Genomic DNA, 17,235 nt, shown 5'->3' with positions numbered 1-17,235 from the left:
TGTCTGCGTCTATTCACTTTGAATGACAGAACACTATCNAAAGTATTGCTCCTATGCTAAATTGGGCAACTCATGTTTAATTCCTTATGTCTGCGTCTATTCACTTTGAATGACAGAACACTATCGCATATCCCAGGAGAAGACCCTGCTAAAAAGCCAGAAAGACCAGGGCAGCTGGTATCACCAAAGGACAGCAGCAATATCCAGAGCCACCTCAGAGAGTGGGAAAGGTCTGCAGAGGGAAATGGTCTAAAGAGGTAAAAACTCCTGGCATTCTTGGCTTACAGTGGCAGCAGACAGGACCTCCCCTTCATCAGGTCTCCATGGATTCAAGATCCCCACTGGGTTCACGTAGGCTTGGAGAAAAGGGAGGTAGGAAATGGGGGCTTTAAGTGGCACAAAGCTAAACTTTATTTTGGCTACAAACTCAACAAATAGCYACAGCGGGGGATATTTGTGCTGCTGGATATTTTTCCCATTTGCTTCTGYGCAGTTACCAGGGTCTTCATCCCCCTTTCATTTCTGCCCCATTTTTCCTCTCTTCAMTATTTGACATCTCTCTCTGCTCAGTGAGCTCCCCAGTGGCTCCTTCCCCCAGCTCCCATCCCCTCCGGCCCATGGAGGCTAAGGGAACTGGTGCCCTTTCTGGAAGGCTCTGGAACCTGTTTCAGAGCACAACTGTGCCCTTCCGAGCATAACTGCAATTCTAAGGACTTAGTTTCCCAGCCAAGGGCTTAAGCAAGGCCCATGATCTCCTTGCTGTTATGCACAACTGCCCACAGCAGAAAGCAAATCTCCTGTAGGCACTTTAATGGCTCAGTGTCACCACAGGAATCTGCTGTCATTCTCTCTGAGGAAAGCAAATGCAAGAAAGGGAGAATTTCCTACTGAATGTTTTGGGGAAGGTTTATGTAAACAGGAGGAAAACACCAGAGAAACCAGAGAAGGCAGCATCCAGGGACTGAGGGTGGCCTGGAAAAGTACTAAAAGCAGAGAGAGGAAAAGAGTGCACAAGAGCAGCTGTGCTGACTGCTGAAGAGAGACTTGGAACCGTGAGCAAGGACACTGTGTGCAGGGGACTGCAACTTCACAAATTAACAGAACTACATCAAATGACACCCGATTCCAACCCCAATTTTTCATCCAAAATGGAACAATACATGAAGTTCCATTTATRGCTGATTCAGAGGGCATGGGTGTGATATTATCCATGTAAAGAACAAATGAGAAAATGCAGAACAAAAAGAACTAGACCAGAAGGAGCAAAACCACAGAGAGAGTGAGAGTGTTTTGAGCCACTACCCCACTTGCACGTTATATGCAATGTTCTCTTGTCTGTTTATATAGGCTCTGTCTATCAGGAGGTCCAAATCACTACGGTGAACGGGACAGTTGGACCCTATTGCCATTTGGTTGAAAGATGTTACCACTATAAAAATAACAAATGAAAATAATAGAAACAGTATTTATAGGCAAGTGATATGAAATAAATATAACCAGTATTTATAAGGAACTGAGTTTAAAGAAGCTTGCACTTGGGCTTTGCAACCTGTTCCACAAAGACAGAGCCCTAARCCCAAACCAAGCTGCAAACTACTACATGCACAGCTTCCACAGATAATTTACTTAAACAYAGAAATATTTTATGTTAACTGACTCTGGGTCTACATAAACATTCCTCTATCAAGATGTATATAGAGGAAAATCTGTTTCTCAAAGAAATGGTAAGTCACCACATATGCAGAGAAGTTAAGGTGCCTAACTCTTCTAGAAGCAAATGACAGCTAAGCAGTTGGCTAAATGTTTTTGTGGTCTGTCTCTTATACTCAGTTGCAAATATGTATTCATGCAAGTAAAGCTATGCAACTTAATAGTCTCATTTACAATGGCAAGGTAACAGCCTAATTTTGCATGCTTTTAAGACAAAAGTCCCTTACCCACGGTCAGTGGGGACTCTGTGCTTACCTTTTCCTCTGAAGTTCAAGTTCTACTACTGAATCCTGTGAGAAATAAACCTTACTTTAAATTGTAATTTCATTTGTCTGTCCTCAAAATTCAATTTTTTCCTTTAAGCTAGACATTTAAACACGTCATGTGGGATTCTCTCACCTAGTTTCAGCTAGCTCCAAGTGCAGGATCCATGCTAAACCAATTTTCTAGGCTCCCTCTACTGTCAGTGGAGAAGAGAAGCAGCTTCTGAGGGTTTTTCGACTCTTCCTAAAATAGGTGGCTGATTGCACAGAGTTGTAATTAGATGAGAGGCTCTCCCACAGTCTATCCGTTAATGCTACACGGGAGTCAATAACATCCAGCAAACAGGCAGGATCACACCATTTCTGTCATATTCATCTAAATAGACTTTTGGTAATATTTCTTGCAGGCTTTGTGTATGACCTTTAACTTTCRCTAAATGTTTGGTTCCTTAATCTATTAGCCAAAAAAAGATACACTCACTATTAATCATTACCCTTACGCAGTTACTTCAATAGTTCATTGCATGTTGATATATAAAAAAAAGCCTAGAAGTTTATTAAAATTATTTGGTTCTAAAAATCTTTGAGAAGGAAAATTATTAATAATGGGATTTGCTTTCAGAATCTTCTGCTAAATTCTAGCTATTCTTTCAAATTATTGACCAAGATATTAAAAATATATATTTTAGTACATTATACTTTCTTGCTCAGTGAATAAACATTGTTTGCGTTCTAAAAGAAACTAAGTGGTTCTAACTAAATGTTAACTGATTCTTGCACAAGTTTATTACTTGTTACTCTTATTAAAAACAATTGTTTAAAAATGAAACTTTTTCAAGGGAATTAATATGAATAATGTGGTTTTCTAAAATGTTTTAATTCAAATTATTTAAAAAAATTATTTAAGGAGACTTTTATCAGCATGAATCTATCTATTTTAGTTTAATGAAAGGAAATCTCATTCTTTTAAGGTTTTATTCTTGGAACTACTTTTTGTTCTATTTTAAAACAYCACTCCTTCCAGATCATTATCCCAAAATTATCTTCCTGAAAAACCTGTTCTCAGCATGACACTAAGATGTAAGAGAACTTGCTTAGGATGAACAGTTCTAGCTCACAAATTATTAATTGAAATGCAAAATGTATGCACGGTATTAAAAGATACGTATTTCTCTTCTCTGGGCATTTGATTCCATTGAGAACAAGAACTAATGGTACCTTGCAAGACATTTTGCTACAGGAGGAGCCATATACTTGAGCAGATTTCTAACCCTAAGTATAGGACTTTCTTAACCTTGCATCCCTCTCTCCTAGCCACCTCCTCTCGTCTGGCTAGGAGAGACCAAATAAGGCAGTATAGTCCTTTCTTTACCCCTCTTTTGAAAAAATCAGCCAAAGTATCTCAAAAGGCTTTTTGACTACAGTGATTTCCGTCCTTCTTGATACAACTAATCACTTTTTCAAGGGTCAGTAAACGGCCATAGAGGCTGAACTGGCGATGGTCTTGTGGGGCTACACTCTCCTGGAGGTCACAGACTCACTGCAGGACTAAATAGATGGGGTTTGAGCARCCACTACTGAGAATGATAAGGCAGCTGTGCCTGTGCCCAACACAGAAACACGTTTAAGGAGTTTGTTCTCAAAGCTCAGTGAGTCTTCCTATCACCAGCACAGCAAAATTGTTAGAGGTCATTTAATTCTGCCTCATGTCTGTTATTCAGTCACCTGTCACCTATACATAAGCATTTAATGAAGATCACTTGGAAGTCAAGCACAGGGTCCAAATTATGCCCACAAGTTCACCATACTACCTTGGAGAGCACACTTAACCCCATGTGAGCAGATCCTYGGGCCCCCTAGAAGCCAGACAAATAGAATCCACTCCCCTACCTCATAAATTTCAGGACCATAGTCTATGGTAGCATCACAAATTCACTAGAATTAGGTCAATACCATTGAGCATCTCCCTCTTGTTAAATGCAACAGTACTGAATTTTCTTTATTTTTCAATCAGCTGGAGCTGCCTGTATCCAGCTGATAATAATGCATCTCTTTGTATGCAATAATCTCAATTATGTATCTTTACTCACAATGATTCCTGGGTAGTAGCCTCCCACGGTAACGTTCTCTGTTCTTGTGGTAGCTGCCAGACCTATGGTCAGTATGAAAGTAGACACTACCAGCAGAGACACTGTGAACCATAGCGAAGTCTTCTTTCTTTTTGCAAACTGCCCTGTAGAGAGTGGGGGGAGAGGGGGAGAGCTTTTCATTACAAACATAGTAGAAAAAAATACAAAATAATAGAGCATTTTTGTTGTTAAACCCTCCTCCCACTAAGGTGGGAGGCAGGCAGCGGGTGTGTTTAAAAAACACACAGGGCTCAGTTAGTGCTTCAGATAGCTTAATACACATACATTGAGTACACTAACAAGATGAGTTTTTATTATGCTGAACCATATTAGCAGCAATGATCATTATGCCTTACCTGCAGCRGTGTTTAAGTTATTGCTCACATCCATAAGCTAAATCTTGCAGGCCGTAAACAATATTTGCCTAGCTAGAGTCAAATTGAAAGTTTATCTGGACATAGCATAAAAATTTACATTTGAAACAAGATTAGAAGAAACTCTGAATGCTGTCATGAAAATGAATGTTCTTCATATTCATTAAGCAAAGCAAACCAATTTATACCTTCTGAAGTAAAGCTGTAATGCAGCTGATTAGCTCATGATATATGGGACTACCTTTTAAACCAGCAGCAGCCCAATAAGACAGATCCATTCCCACTGGGATTTGGATGCAGATACCCAGATGTTACAATTGGCTGGATCGTCTACTGTATTCTGCCTCAACACATGGATCCTTATTACTGTGGTGATRTATCAGAACTGCAACCACAGATCACCAAACTCAGAGCCTTGGCCAAGTGCACAAACTTAGGCAAGGCTTATTTAAAAACAGTCACCCTAACCAACAAATGCAACCGAAAGAATCAAACAGAAAGCCCGTATGTGCCACTCAGGAGCATTTTGCTTTCCAGGGCAAGGTGATGTTGCAGAGAGGCACCTGTGGAGYGTGTGGCTGTGCAACACAGCGCTACGCTAGGCTGCAAACGTGCTGCACACATSCCCAGAGAGCACCCAGTGCTGCCCCAACACCTCCCCTCCATGGCCCCACAAGGCTACGTGGTGCACAGAGCCTCAGGATGGGGCAAGACGCCATGGGGTCATGTCTAATATTGGAGGTAAGATTGCTCCTAGGAAAGGACTGTGGCWCCACAGGCATTCTTGCAATACTCCCTATAGGTATCAGGGGCACCATGGACCCACTGCAAGCAAAAGCAAGGAGCATGAGGAAGTAAAGCTGAAAAGCAACCAAAAGCCATTGGCCAAGAGTCACTTGAGTTATGTGACCAATTTAAAGTCATGTCACTCAGCTAAATGTTTACATTTTCAGAGTATATTAATTAAGTTAGCAAAGCTAAATAATTTCAAAGAATAAATGAATATATTCATAATAAAAATCTGTATGTTTCTGACATTCTTCCAACAGAACATCCAGATAGAATTAGTCCATTTTTAAAAGTCTGAAATGCAACCAGCTTTATTGATGAAGACAAGGATTAATTCAGATGATTCTCTAGCCATGTCCCTCCTCCATTCTCTACCCATTATCTGTCTCTGGCAACTTCCCTTTAATCCACAGATGGTCACTGGGGATATGGAAGTGGAGAGATGATAAATCAGTTCTTCCCTAAGCATAAGGTGTTTAAGGCAGTTCTTTCAATGAAGGCAATTCACATGGTCAAAAGAGAAGAGCCTTAGATACCTTAGACTTCTAATTCCACAGGCCAGACGCCCTATCCAACAGAGCAAAATGATTGATTTGATAAATCTACCAGACTGTTAAAAATACTTCAAGAGGTTGTTCTTTTGCCTGTTTTCTGGTCCTTGAGTTCTTAAAGCTCAAGTCTTTAAGCTTTTCTGAAACTGCTAAGATTTCAAACCGCTTTCTCTCCCACTCAAAAATGCCACACAGGGATTTGTTTCTAGGAACTTTGTGTTAAGAAATGCATGGAAATGCGGCACAGTGAACAGCAAACACCAACACCAAACAACACCAAACCAAACCAACAACACCAACACCAAAACCCCCAAGACTTGGAAGAGTCTATTACAATAATCCAAAATAGTGTTTGCACTACGGTAATTCTTATCTGTCCAACCTCCTGCATAAGCTTTTAGCCTACAATAAGAGACACATAGATCACAGAATGCCCACAGATTTAGAAAAGAGTTAGGTGCTTGACTATGCTCACTACCTTTTAAAGCAACAAGGAAAGACATTGGTGTCCAAGGAGGAGTAGCAGGAAAGAAGAATCCTTATTAAGTAAAAAGGCAGAGGTTGCTGGGTCTGTGGGAAACCTTGTGCAAACGTGCATTGGTTTTATATCATRGAAGCTATCCCTTGAGTGGCAGCAGTTGCTTCATATATCAGCCAAACCTCCTGCCCTGGGGGAGTTGACTGGTCCATTTATGCTATTGAAGTGTTTTTCACTGGAACACTGGAGGGTTTTCCAGATTTTTTTCTCCATCTTCCATTTTTTTCTCCAACTTAACTTGGCCTTTGGCATGAACTTGACTTGTCTGCCCTCAGAAACTCATTTTTCAAGCCACAGAAGGGCAAAAAAAGAGGTTACGTTCTCAGCATCCATTCAATCCTTTTCAAAACTTCCAGTAGGCAGCTGAGAAACTCTTTAGCAGTGACAAATTCTCAACCAGTGTAAGCAAGTCAAATCCTCTACTAATCTTCCTTCTCCCCAGAARAAAGATCATGATATGGGACAGAGGGCTGTTAGTGGTAGTGCTGGGTGCAACAAGAGAAGAGCTCTATGCTCCTTTGGGAATAGCTATCCGCAATGTGATTCTCCCCACACCCCCACATATTGGCACATTATTCCTTGTAACACTGCATTGTGGACCCAGATTAAACCTGGCTCTCCTATGTGACAAGTGGAAATTTTTGTCATCTTCACCTTCAAGTAAATGCTGAAAACGCAGCGGGAAAAATAAAATAGCTTCTTACCTACTTCTCTCTAAGACCATAARTAAACTGGGATCCTTTAAAAAGGAAGTTGGCAAGGGAAAAGGCATTGGAATTAACCAGGTGTAAGTGGCTACACATTCTTTAGTACAGAATCATTTCAATCACAGGGAAACTTGAAAAGGCTGGTCAACATCATTAACACATAGTCATGCAAACAACCTTCCCCCTGCTATTCTACTGGTGCCTAAGACACTCTGAAGAGGACAGAAGCAACAGAAGATGCCTATGCCAAGAGCTTCCCGAGTTGAGTGGCTCCATGGTTCCAGTCCTCTGGAGCCTGCTTTCCCACCACCATACTCCGAATCCTCTTGCTTCTGTTACGTGTGGGGAGCTTAGTGAAAAGTGCATATTACTGATGACATTCAAATAGCAGTACTTTTAAAGACATGAGAAGCATCTGAGCTTTGGCTAATACACATAATAATATAGTCATAGCTACAGATGTGTAAGCTACTCTCCTGCGTAAGTGAATTGCAGTGATGTGAGGGATGACACACTGAAAACAAAAACGTCATTTATTAAAGGGACACTGCCTTTGTACTGTTCTCTCTGGAAAAATAATTTCCGGTGAATGCTGCTATTCAAGAATAACAGTTTAAAGGGAAAAGGGAACTGGAGCATGACTTAATTCCTAAGGTTAAGATAAAAAGTCATTGTTGGGAATCCTCATTCCAACCCTCTACAGCCACGAAAATCAGGCCAGGAGAAAGGGTGAACTTTTGTAACCAATATGCTTTTTCAGAATTAATGGACAGACAGCTTAGCTCACAGACCATACACTACATCAGAATTATGTGCAATAAGTACGTGCGAGTGAGTGCTAGGCCACCAAACAAGAAAAGATGTTTGGACCTCGTCTTAGTTTTGGCATAAGAAAACCACTTGCTTGTGTTTGYATTTGTAAGAAATGCATTCAGAATTGTAAGGCACCCTCAAAGAAATCTTCATTGCAAAATCATATCAAAACAAGTACCAGGTGTCTTTAAAAAGTCTCAGTCTCATTGAGCAATTTTGCTTAATGCTTCAAGAGAACACCAGTTATTTTCCATATTTCCAATCCTCTGATATCTCTGGTTATGAGATACTGGTTATTGAGTTGCAGAGCTTCAAAACATCATCATATCATCAAAGGAAATCCGGGGTATTCCCAGTGAGCTTATCCAGACACTACTAAGGCAATGGCTTTATAGGATGCTTGCCTCAGTATTTAAGTCAACTTTGCCTCCTAACAGCATTGAATCTAAAGACTTACCTCATTTGGGAAGGGCTATTCTAAACCCTGATAAAACTGCAGTTTACAGATCAGATTCATAAACACTGGCACAACTAGGAGAGGAATAAACTCCAACCCCAAAGTGTAGCATTGCTGTGACAGATACGAACAAGAAAACACTTGAAGGGGTAAGGGAAGAATTAGCTATGACCAAGSTTCACAGAATCACAGAACATTTAAGGTTGGAAGGGACCTCTAGAGACCATCTAGTCCAACCTTCCCGCTCCAGCAGGGACACCCAGAGCATGTGGCACAGGGCTGCATCCAGGTGGGTTTTGAAGACTTCCAGAGAAGGAGACTCCACAACTTCCCTGGGCAGCCTGTTCCAGGGTTACCAACATGAAGAGCAGGTGAAGGTTACTATCTACTAGAGTACAGAAATCAAACAGCAGCATGGGCAGATAGAACTGAGACAACTTTAATCTAGTCTAGTCTAGTCTAACTAGCAGTGAAAAGCCCAGGGCTATAAAACACTCTAAGAAACCTATATCTTTATTTGAGCACAGAACCACTCTATCATCCATGCTTGCCATGGCTATGCAGAGTCTGGAAAAGAGAAAAAAAAATGTGGGTTTAGTACCGATGGATGAATTAGTGATGGCAGTCATAGATGAAGCCCAGTGTTATTTGCTTCTCTTCACCAACAAAGTTTCTTTTCCAGAGAAAGGATTGAGAAATTASCAGCAGTGGATGAGGACTGAATTAGGAATTACTTGAAAGAACTTGACTGTCAAATTGGCACAGATTGGGTGCCTGCAGGTGCCTAGAGAACTGGCTGCTGCCTTTGCTGTTATCATCTTTGAAAAATCACAGAGATAGGGAGATCCTCAATGACTAGAGAAAAGCAAATGTTGTGCCTATCCTCAAGAAAAAGACAAAATGGCAATTTGGGAAATTATGGGCCAATGAGCCTCACTTTGTTTCACTGGAAAGTCATGAAGCAAGTCCTCTTGGAAGACATTTCTGGTCACAGGAAAGAAGAGGGTAACTGGCAGCAGTTAACAGATTTATCACAAATAAATCATGCCTGATCAACCTGCTACAACAAAATGACTGAATATGAGGAGTGTAGATGCCATTTATTTCAGCTTTAGCAATGCTTTGAATGCTGTACCCCACAACATTCTCATCTCCAAGTTGGTCTGGTCTGGATGGGTTATGGTCTGGATGGGTGGACAACTGGACAAGTAAAATTGGTTGGATGGCTGAATTCGAAGTAGGGGACTTACTCTACTCAGGGTCAGTAACAAGCGGAGCACTGCAGGGGTCTCTCCTGGGACATGTCCTATTTAACATCTTTATCAATGACTGAGAGGACGTGATGCTGTGCATGCCCATCAAGCTGTCAGATGGCAGCAAACTAGGGTACCACAAAGTACTCCAGAGGACAGGGATGCCATTTAGCTATGGCCAGCTAAAAAGGCTGGAAAAATAGGCCAACAGAAACCTCATGGAATTCAACAAAGCCACGTGCAAGAGGAAGGGATAACGCTTTCGAAGGATACACGATCAGGACTGCCAGACTGGGAAGCAGATTGTCTGGAGAGCCTGATAGAAAGAGTGATTGAAAACTTAAAGCAGGCCAAGTGCATCTCTGTGGACTATATTAACAGAAGCATCATCAGTAAACCAGGGAGACTGATTACTCCCCTCTGTTAGTTCTCTCCAGAATACGACATAAAGCCTTGGGTCCCCAGCACAGGGAAGATATCAGCTCACARGACCAAGTTCAGCAGAAGGCCCTGAAGAAGGTCAGGTGCCGGAGTACTCACTGTGCAAGGAGAGGCTGAGRTAATATGGCTTGTTCTGCCTGGAGAAGAGGCAGCCACAACGTTTTTCTCAAATTAACATCTGCACAGGCAAAGGTTAATCAGATTGCATGGAGAGACACTGAGGGTCCAAGTGACCTTCTAGAGTTTCTTATCAATAATGACATGCAAGAAACAAAGGCACAAGTTTGCTCTGAAAATGTATTAGGAAAAGCATGCTATTACTTGCAACTGGGAAAAAAAATGAGGTGGATTTAGTGAGATAAACCAGACAATATGACATTATTTATACRGTAATTTTTAAGACTAAAGTGCATTTTAACTTTGAAATTTACACCTGTTGGAAAGCATAAGCAATTTATCTCTGTGAGATACCCTTCAATTTTCCCCTTTTCTGATCTTTTACTAGCTGCAACTCAAACTGCATGCAAATATCCAGTCATGGCTTTTCATTTCTGTGCTCCTGTTTGGAAGCTCTCATAATGACAGCAAGCAGTCACAAACTGCCTCCTTAGCAAAGATTCACAGATGTAGAGAAAGGCCCTTCTGGAACAGAAAACAGCACCTRCAAGACTATGTTCTAGAAGACTGCCATGTGCTAAGAATGCAGGGGTAGAAATCGGGTTCGAAACTGGTTTCTGATTTGGCTCTTTGGGTTCYCTAGGTCAATAAAAGTCTTTGGTACCATTATCAAAATGTGTATGCATTCAAAACACCAGCACATTGTGAGGAAAACTAATATCTGTAAAGCAGCACTGTATCTCTGGATGAAAGGGGCTATAGCCACAAAGGGTTTCTACTATTATTTTTATTCTACTATTAATTCCCTTCTGCTATTTTGGTCATGCTGGTTCCTGAGCTTTTGCTCATCTTTGTTTACTGGTGTTTATAGCAGTTGCCATGCAACTTTTTGGATCTTCTTTTACTGTACCATACCCAATGCCAGACTGTTCCATCAGGAACATGGCCCAGAACAGGGAGCTGAGTCAGTCTTCTTCCCTGCCGGTGTCTGTGGCAGGGGCTTGAGCAAAGGTGGACCATAAACAAATAGTTTATTCCTCAGTTAGAGCTGAGGAATTGTTCTGTCGGGGCTGAATTTTCCTCCAGTGAAGACATTCTCATAATGCAGGACAATGCTAATAAAGGCTCTTGTCTTTCCAAGTTGCTCATGCTGGGGTCTCCCACAAAATAAAATTTACAGTTATCTCCTCTGACTCCTCAAACAATGATTCACTAAGAACATATAAAAATCTTAGTCTGGACCTTATTCTAAATAGGTTGCTATTTAGTGCTTCAAATTCATATTTCAGCATACCAGAAATCAAGCATGTGGAAATCAGTCTTACTGTATCTTTATTAGAATTAGTTTGAGATCAGGGTCAATGTAAGGGCTGGAAATATTATAACCTTCTATTGGCAATACAGCAATTACCAATAAAAGGCAATAGAAATTGCAGCAGTTTTGGCCAGCAATATATTAACAGGTTTAGATAGTGCAGCAATCGATACTGTAGAACAGCTAGGAGACAGATTAGAGAGATGCTGCTGCTTCCATGTTACTGACTTGTTCTCGGCCTGGCATAGACTTAAATCATACAAGCAAAGGCCAAGTCCCAGAAACACTCTCTGCTTTGCCTGCTAAATACTTGTCAAGTAAAGTTTGAGACTTGGAGCCCTGCCACCTCAGTAAAAGGGATGAGAACTCCATGAGGACAACAGGGAGAGACACCAGGCAGCTTTCTCCTTGGGACACAGCAAGGTCCATGAGGAAAGAAACTGAGATGATCCTCTCGACAATAAAAGTACTTGCTAAACTCAAGCTCTTGCAGCCACACAACAGTGAAAGACACCGCAGAGTCCTTTGCCTGTTCATTAGTTGCAGAAAAGCAAGTTGAAATTATTCCCCTTGCTATTGCAGACAGAGCATTATAAATATAAACTTGGGAAGATGCATGGTTTTGTTGGGAGCATATAGACCAGACTTTTTTCCGAGTGCACGCTGGTAGATCTGTATATGGTGAGCATTGTCTGGGTTTGAATAAAGAAAAGAGTAAGTTTTAAAGGAGAAGGAATTAACTTATAATGAAATGTGTCCATCACAGTASGTCAAAGGGGAGAATAGTACCATGAAACACCATCTCTCAGCTCTGCTGAAATCTGAAATCTAACTCAGAAAGTCTTTATGTAGACCAAGACTGTGGGGAACAACTTCAAGGAAAGAATTGCTATAGGATATATACAGAGAAAGTCACGTTTGGGGGGATACTAATACACCATATACACTATATTACGCATTCTTCTGTGATCTAAGGTGATGTTAAATGCAGACAGTTATTTCTGCATGTTTCAGATTAACATCCTACTATGGGAAACGCAAAGATAGGAGATGTACAGTAACATCCTAGTATGAGAAAAGATAAGACAGGCAAGKTCTGTAGCAGAGAAATGAGAGGTGTATTTTAATCACACAAGAATGCAAAGAATTGTTATATTGTGCTTCATACAGAGAAACATTAACCATATAGACAAAGACAGTTTTAAGCAAAATGCCACCACTGACAGAGGGGCATGGTGTCAAAGGGATAATGCATATTCTGTATTCAGTGCTTTGCAGCTATCGAGCCAATGTTAAAAGGGAGATCTTCAGAGTTAAATTACTAATTTTTGATTACTGTAGTCTTCATTGTCATACCTCTCTTGGTTATAGTCTTCATTGCATATTCACAAATGGTTTATACCAGTGAAATTGAATTAATCCTTCATTGCCCCTAAGAGCTAAATGTGATGGACTGAGATGTTTAAAAAAGMTACTCACACCTGCTTTTGGTGATTACTTTTTCTTTCTTGATTAAATGCTTGACTTGTCCAGCACACTGAAACTAATTAAATGAGATGCAACACTACTCACTCCAAGCCCCAAGATAGCAGCTTTTATCAGGCCTGCCTCTTATCTCTATTATGAGATTGAGAGGAGGAATCCATAAGTCTGTTATATACTCTAGTACACAAAAACATTACTGTATTCTCTTAAAAGTCTATATGTGGGAAGAAAGAAAAAAAAAGGCTTGGTGATGCTTTGTGATATCGTTATCTATGTGATATCCTGCAGTATCACTATGACTTCATTGCTTTGGCAGTAGTTATTTCACCAATGAATAATTTAACGACSAGCTAATTACTAGTTTAAAGATAGCATACAGGTTTCTCTTTTTCCACTGTTCACCTGAAAACATACTTAAGTTACAGCAGCCACTGTTACTAATATCACTTTCCTCCAAAATTTAAGCCAAATAATAAGACCTAATACAGTTTTTGGATTTTTACGATCCTTGGGTAACATAGTAAGGTGACTATTTACCATTTCATTACTACATACAGTCACTTCTAGCAATATCCTCAGTTTTCTCTTGTCTTCAATGAATTTCACTAGTATAATGATCTATTTGGCCACTCTTTTGCGCATATTTTTATTTTTTTGCAGACAAGCTGCCAATAAAAGAATCACGGTGTTGAAATGCTCAATGGCAAGAAAGGAGAGCTGCAAAACGCGCCGCTACAAGCAGGTTTGCGGCTCGCTGACCAAGGTGGTGGTTCTGCTGCCGACCGCAGCGCATCCCAGTGGGGCCGGARCCCTCTGGAGAAGCGTCCCGGGCAGCGCAGCTCCCTGCCGACATTCCCACCCGCTCTCCCGCAGCCACTGGCAATTCTCACCCAGGACACCAGGGTTATTTCCTATAGGAAACTGCCTAGGAGCATCCCGCGTGCAGACAGGCGTTTTGCTGTGCAAATCCCAGCACGCGGATTTAGTAAGCACAGGACCCAGCTAAAAAAGAAGAACTAACCGGGTACCTCAGTGAGTAAGAGTTACGCGAGGCAGCACGGCTGCAGCTCTAGCGCTGCCACCAGAGTGCCCCGCTCGAGGGATACAACCCGACCAGCGCCCTCGCGTCTCTTYCGCGTTATTTTCATTACTTCTATTAAAAGTCTTGCTTTCTCAGTCCCGCTGCGGGACGGACGAGCGCGGAGGGCGCTTCTGCGGGGGGGGGGGGTCACCCCCGCGGGGCGCCCGGCAAAGTTAGGGGGTTCCCGGGCGAGCCCGGCGCGGGTTCCGCGCGGGCGGGACTCACCTGCGGCATCCAGCAGGGCTAGGGGAGCCGCCACGGCGCCCGCGGGCGGCGGCGACATCGCCCGCGCTCCTCGCGGCACCGCGCCCGCCCCGGGGGCAGCGCCGCGCAGCCGCGGGGCGGAGCGGAGCCGAGCGGAGTGGAGCCGAACCGAACCGAGCCGAGCCGAGCGGAACCGAGCGGAGCGCAGCGAGCGCCGCTGCCCCGCGGCCTCCTCCGCGCGCCCCTCCCGGCACGGGCGTGAAATGGCCCCAAGGGCAGGTGGAGGGTCGTGCCCGGCACCATGGAGCCCCCCCGCTTGGGTGTTGGTCGTGCCCAGGCACTATGGGGTCCCCCCGCGGGTGGTGGGTCGTGCCCAGGCACCATGGGCCCCCCTCACTGTGTGCGCTGCCTCTGCAAGACACCCCCGTCCTCCTCACCGGCTTTCTGTGCCCCTGGRGAGCAGCGGTGCTGGTGCCCATGGGACTTGTGTGTGAGGGCTGGGTAACAGCTCCTCTTTGGTCCGCACTGGAGTCATGGAGTCATGGAATCATTATGGTTGGAAAAGACCTTGGAGATCCTCAAGTTCAACCGTAAACCCATCACCACCATGCCTGCTAAGCCATGTCCATAAGTGCGTCATCTGCACATTTCATAGRTGCTGCCAGGGGTGGTGACTCCACCACTTTCCCTGGGCAGGCTGTTCCAGTGTTTCCCCACTCTTTCCAGGTAGATTTTTTTCCTAATATCTAATCCGAACCTCCTCTTGTCCTATCAGTAGTTATTTTGGAAAAGAGACCAACACCTGCCTCACTATGACCTCCTTTCAGGTGGTTGTAGAGAGCAATAAGGTCTCCTCAGAGCCTCCTCTTCTCCACACTAAGTAACCCCAGCTCGCTCAGCTGTTCCACATAAGGTCTGTGCTCCAGCCCCTGCACCAGCTTCATTCCCCTTCTGTATAAAGGGTCCYGTGTAAAAACAGAACAGCCCAGATCTCTACCTTTTGTCCTAGGTATAGAAAAGATTTGAACACTGGTTTGGGTCTCATGTACAGGACAGTTGTACATGAGCCCAGAAAGCTCTTGTGTAATCCCTTAGGCAACTGGAAAACATGGGTGCCTTCAGCTTCACCATGAGGCTTCTCCACACAGTCTTGCCACTGCCCACCCTGGTGTCCCAGCAGCCCAGCCCAGCTAAGCTGAGCTCTTCATACAGTCTCTGACCTGACTAAAGGGTGCACTCTGGCAGTCTGCTCGCGCTCAAGATCTTTCCTCTGCACACAATCATCCTCAGCCTGGGACTGGAAGAAGTGGCCAGAAGCTAAGACCTGATGCAGRCTTCCCTATTGCTCAAGGAACAAGGCTACTTGCTTGCTGCTATTTCTCCCTTTAAGATACAATATCTGTTTTTACATTTCAGTTGGACACCTTTCTCCTGCAGACTATGTACACCTACCATGAACAGTTCATTTTGAGGCTGACCTAGTGTGTGTCTGGGGAGCAGGAGGGCAAGTGCTGGATCTGGATCTGTGCAGCAGTCAATAACTCAATTCATAGTGTTCTGGCAGTGTCTCAGGCTTAGTTTCACGTCTTGATATGCTCTTGGCCTATAGCATGGGCCAATCTGTCACCTCGTGGAGATCAGAATTGCACAGCCTTTGTCTTACCTCCTTTTTAAAATCAAATATAGTTTAAAAGAAAGCATCATGGCAACCAGAAATAATATATAAATATTATGTGTTTATAAAGCAGACATCAGAAACAAAAATCTCTCAGAAAAAGAGATGGGAGTCTGAATAGTCAAGATTGAAGGGCTCGTCTTTTCCTTACTTGCTCTCCACCAGTTTCCAAACCTCCTTGGCTCTCTCCTCCTCTCTCAGTTCTTACTCCCACAGCAGATCCTGCTGTTACATTGCCGCTACACGGAAGCCCTTGGYGTTATCCTGCAGGAATGATCTCAGGAACAGTGTGGGAACAACTGTGAATAAACAGTAAACAGACATCACCTTGTTTATGTGCCTCCTGTCCGATTTGCAAGACATCTCTGTAAAGGAGAGCATCAGTTGACAGGTTGACACGCATTTTTTTTTGCACCAATATAGTTTTTACTTGCAAGGACAGTAACTCCCRCTATAAACTGTTCCTATTTTTCTTTGGCTCAGATTTCTACATGTGTATACATATATATGTAAACTACTTAAGTCTTCAGTTTCTTTCCCCACAAAAAGATCAGATGAAAGGAGGTAGCTCTCTCACAAAGTGTTTGTAGACTAAGGRGTCGGCTGAGCTTGGAACTAAGGCCCGTGATAAACTCTTTCCATTCCAGCTTAAAGAAGGGGCTTTCATTTTGTCTCCTGTGACCTGAAGGAATTGAGGGCTCTCATCTGCATAGAAAAGGGAAAAATGAAGATCAAGGTAGTGTTAGTAATTAATAAAATAATGGATTCTGAAGACAGAAAATGTGATTGTAAAAATRAAATATTTCTTTGAGTGAAAGTGACCACTAATAAGAACAATAAGAAAGCTCCAAAGTCTGTTAGAGGCTTGGGAATGGCTACAGATAGAAATTTCCATCAAGAGTAAATAACAGTGAGAATTCCGAAAGGCTTTAATTCCCCAGCTAGAGTTCAGAAAACCAATAAGATTCTGGATTATGCTACGGATTTAATACAGACCTCACAGAGAACAACCTAACACTGAGTTGGTGCAAAAGGTGGTCGCCAGCGGGTATGGAGGTGACTAAAGGGAGGACTAGATCCTGGAGGAGGTTGGTACCTGAGGTGCACCCCAGGAACCAGACTTGAGGCAAAATCATCATTGTTGTTAGGCGTAAGGAGTACATGAAATGTGTCAGCAGCGCAAAGTTGAGGGACAGTATATTAGTGATGACTATAGAGATTTCATTCTAGTCTATTAGAAATGGGATGAGGTTCAGTTCATATATTTAGAAACTAACGAGGGCTTTGCTATATCTGTGCAGTCTCCCCGCTTCTGTGAAACTGAGGAGGGATC

The 17,235-nt window shown here is 42.8% G+C and overlaps 1 protein-coding gene across 1 annotated transcript in view; it reads right to left on the bottom strand.

The window, feature by feature from the left end:
* The window catches only part of TMEM255B (transmembrane protein 255B), a 66,772-nt gene extending 52,466 nt beyond the window's left edge, over positions 1-14,306 (bottom strand). The window contains exons 1-2 of the mRNA XM_026046190.1: positions 14,249-14,306; positions 4,064-4,206 (exon numbers count right to left, since the gene is read on the bottom strand). Coding sequence (XP_025901975.1) covers positions 4,064-4,206; positions 14,249-14,306 — 201 coding nt within the window. The remainder of the gene's footprint in view (positions 1-4,063; positions 4,207-14,248) is intronic.
* Between the last annotated feature and the right edge of the window lie 2,929 nt (positions 14,307-17,235).

This window comes from Nothoprocta perdicaria, unplaced genomic scaffold (genome assembly GCF_003342845.1).
Source record: "Nothoprocta perdicaria isolate Ctin4 unplaced genomic scaffold, notPer1 scaffold_426, whole genome shotgun sequence".
Classification (NCBI taxonomy): Eukaryota; Metazoa; Chordata; class Aves; order Tinamiformes; family Tinamidae; genus Nothoprocta; species Nothoprocta perdicaria.
Note: the sequence above shows the minus strand (reverse complement) of the source record. Positions and strands in the feature narration are given on the sequence as shown.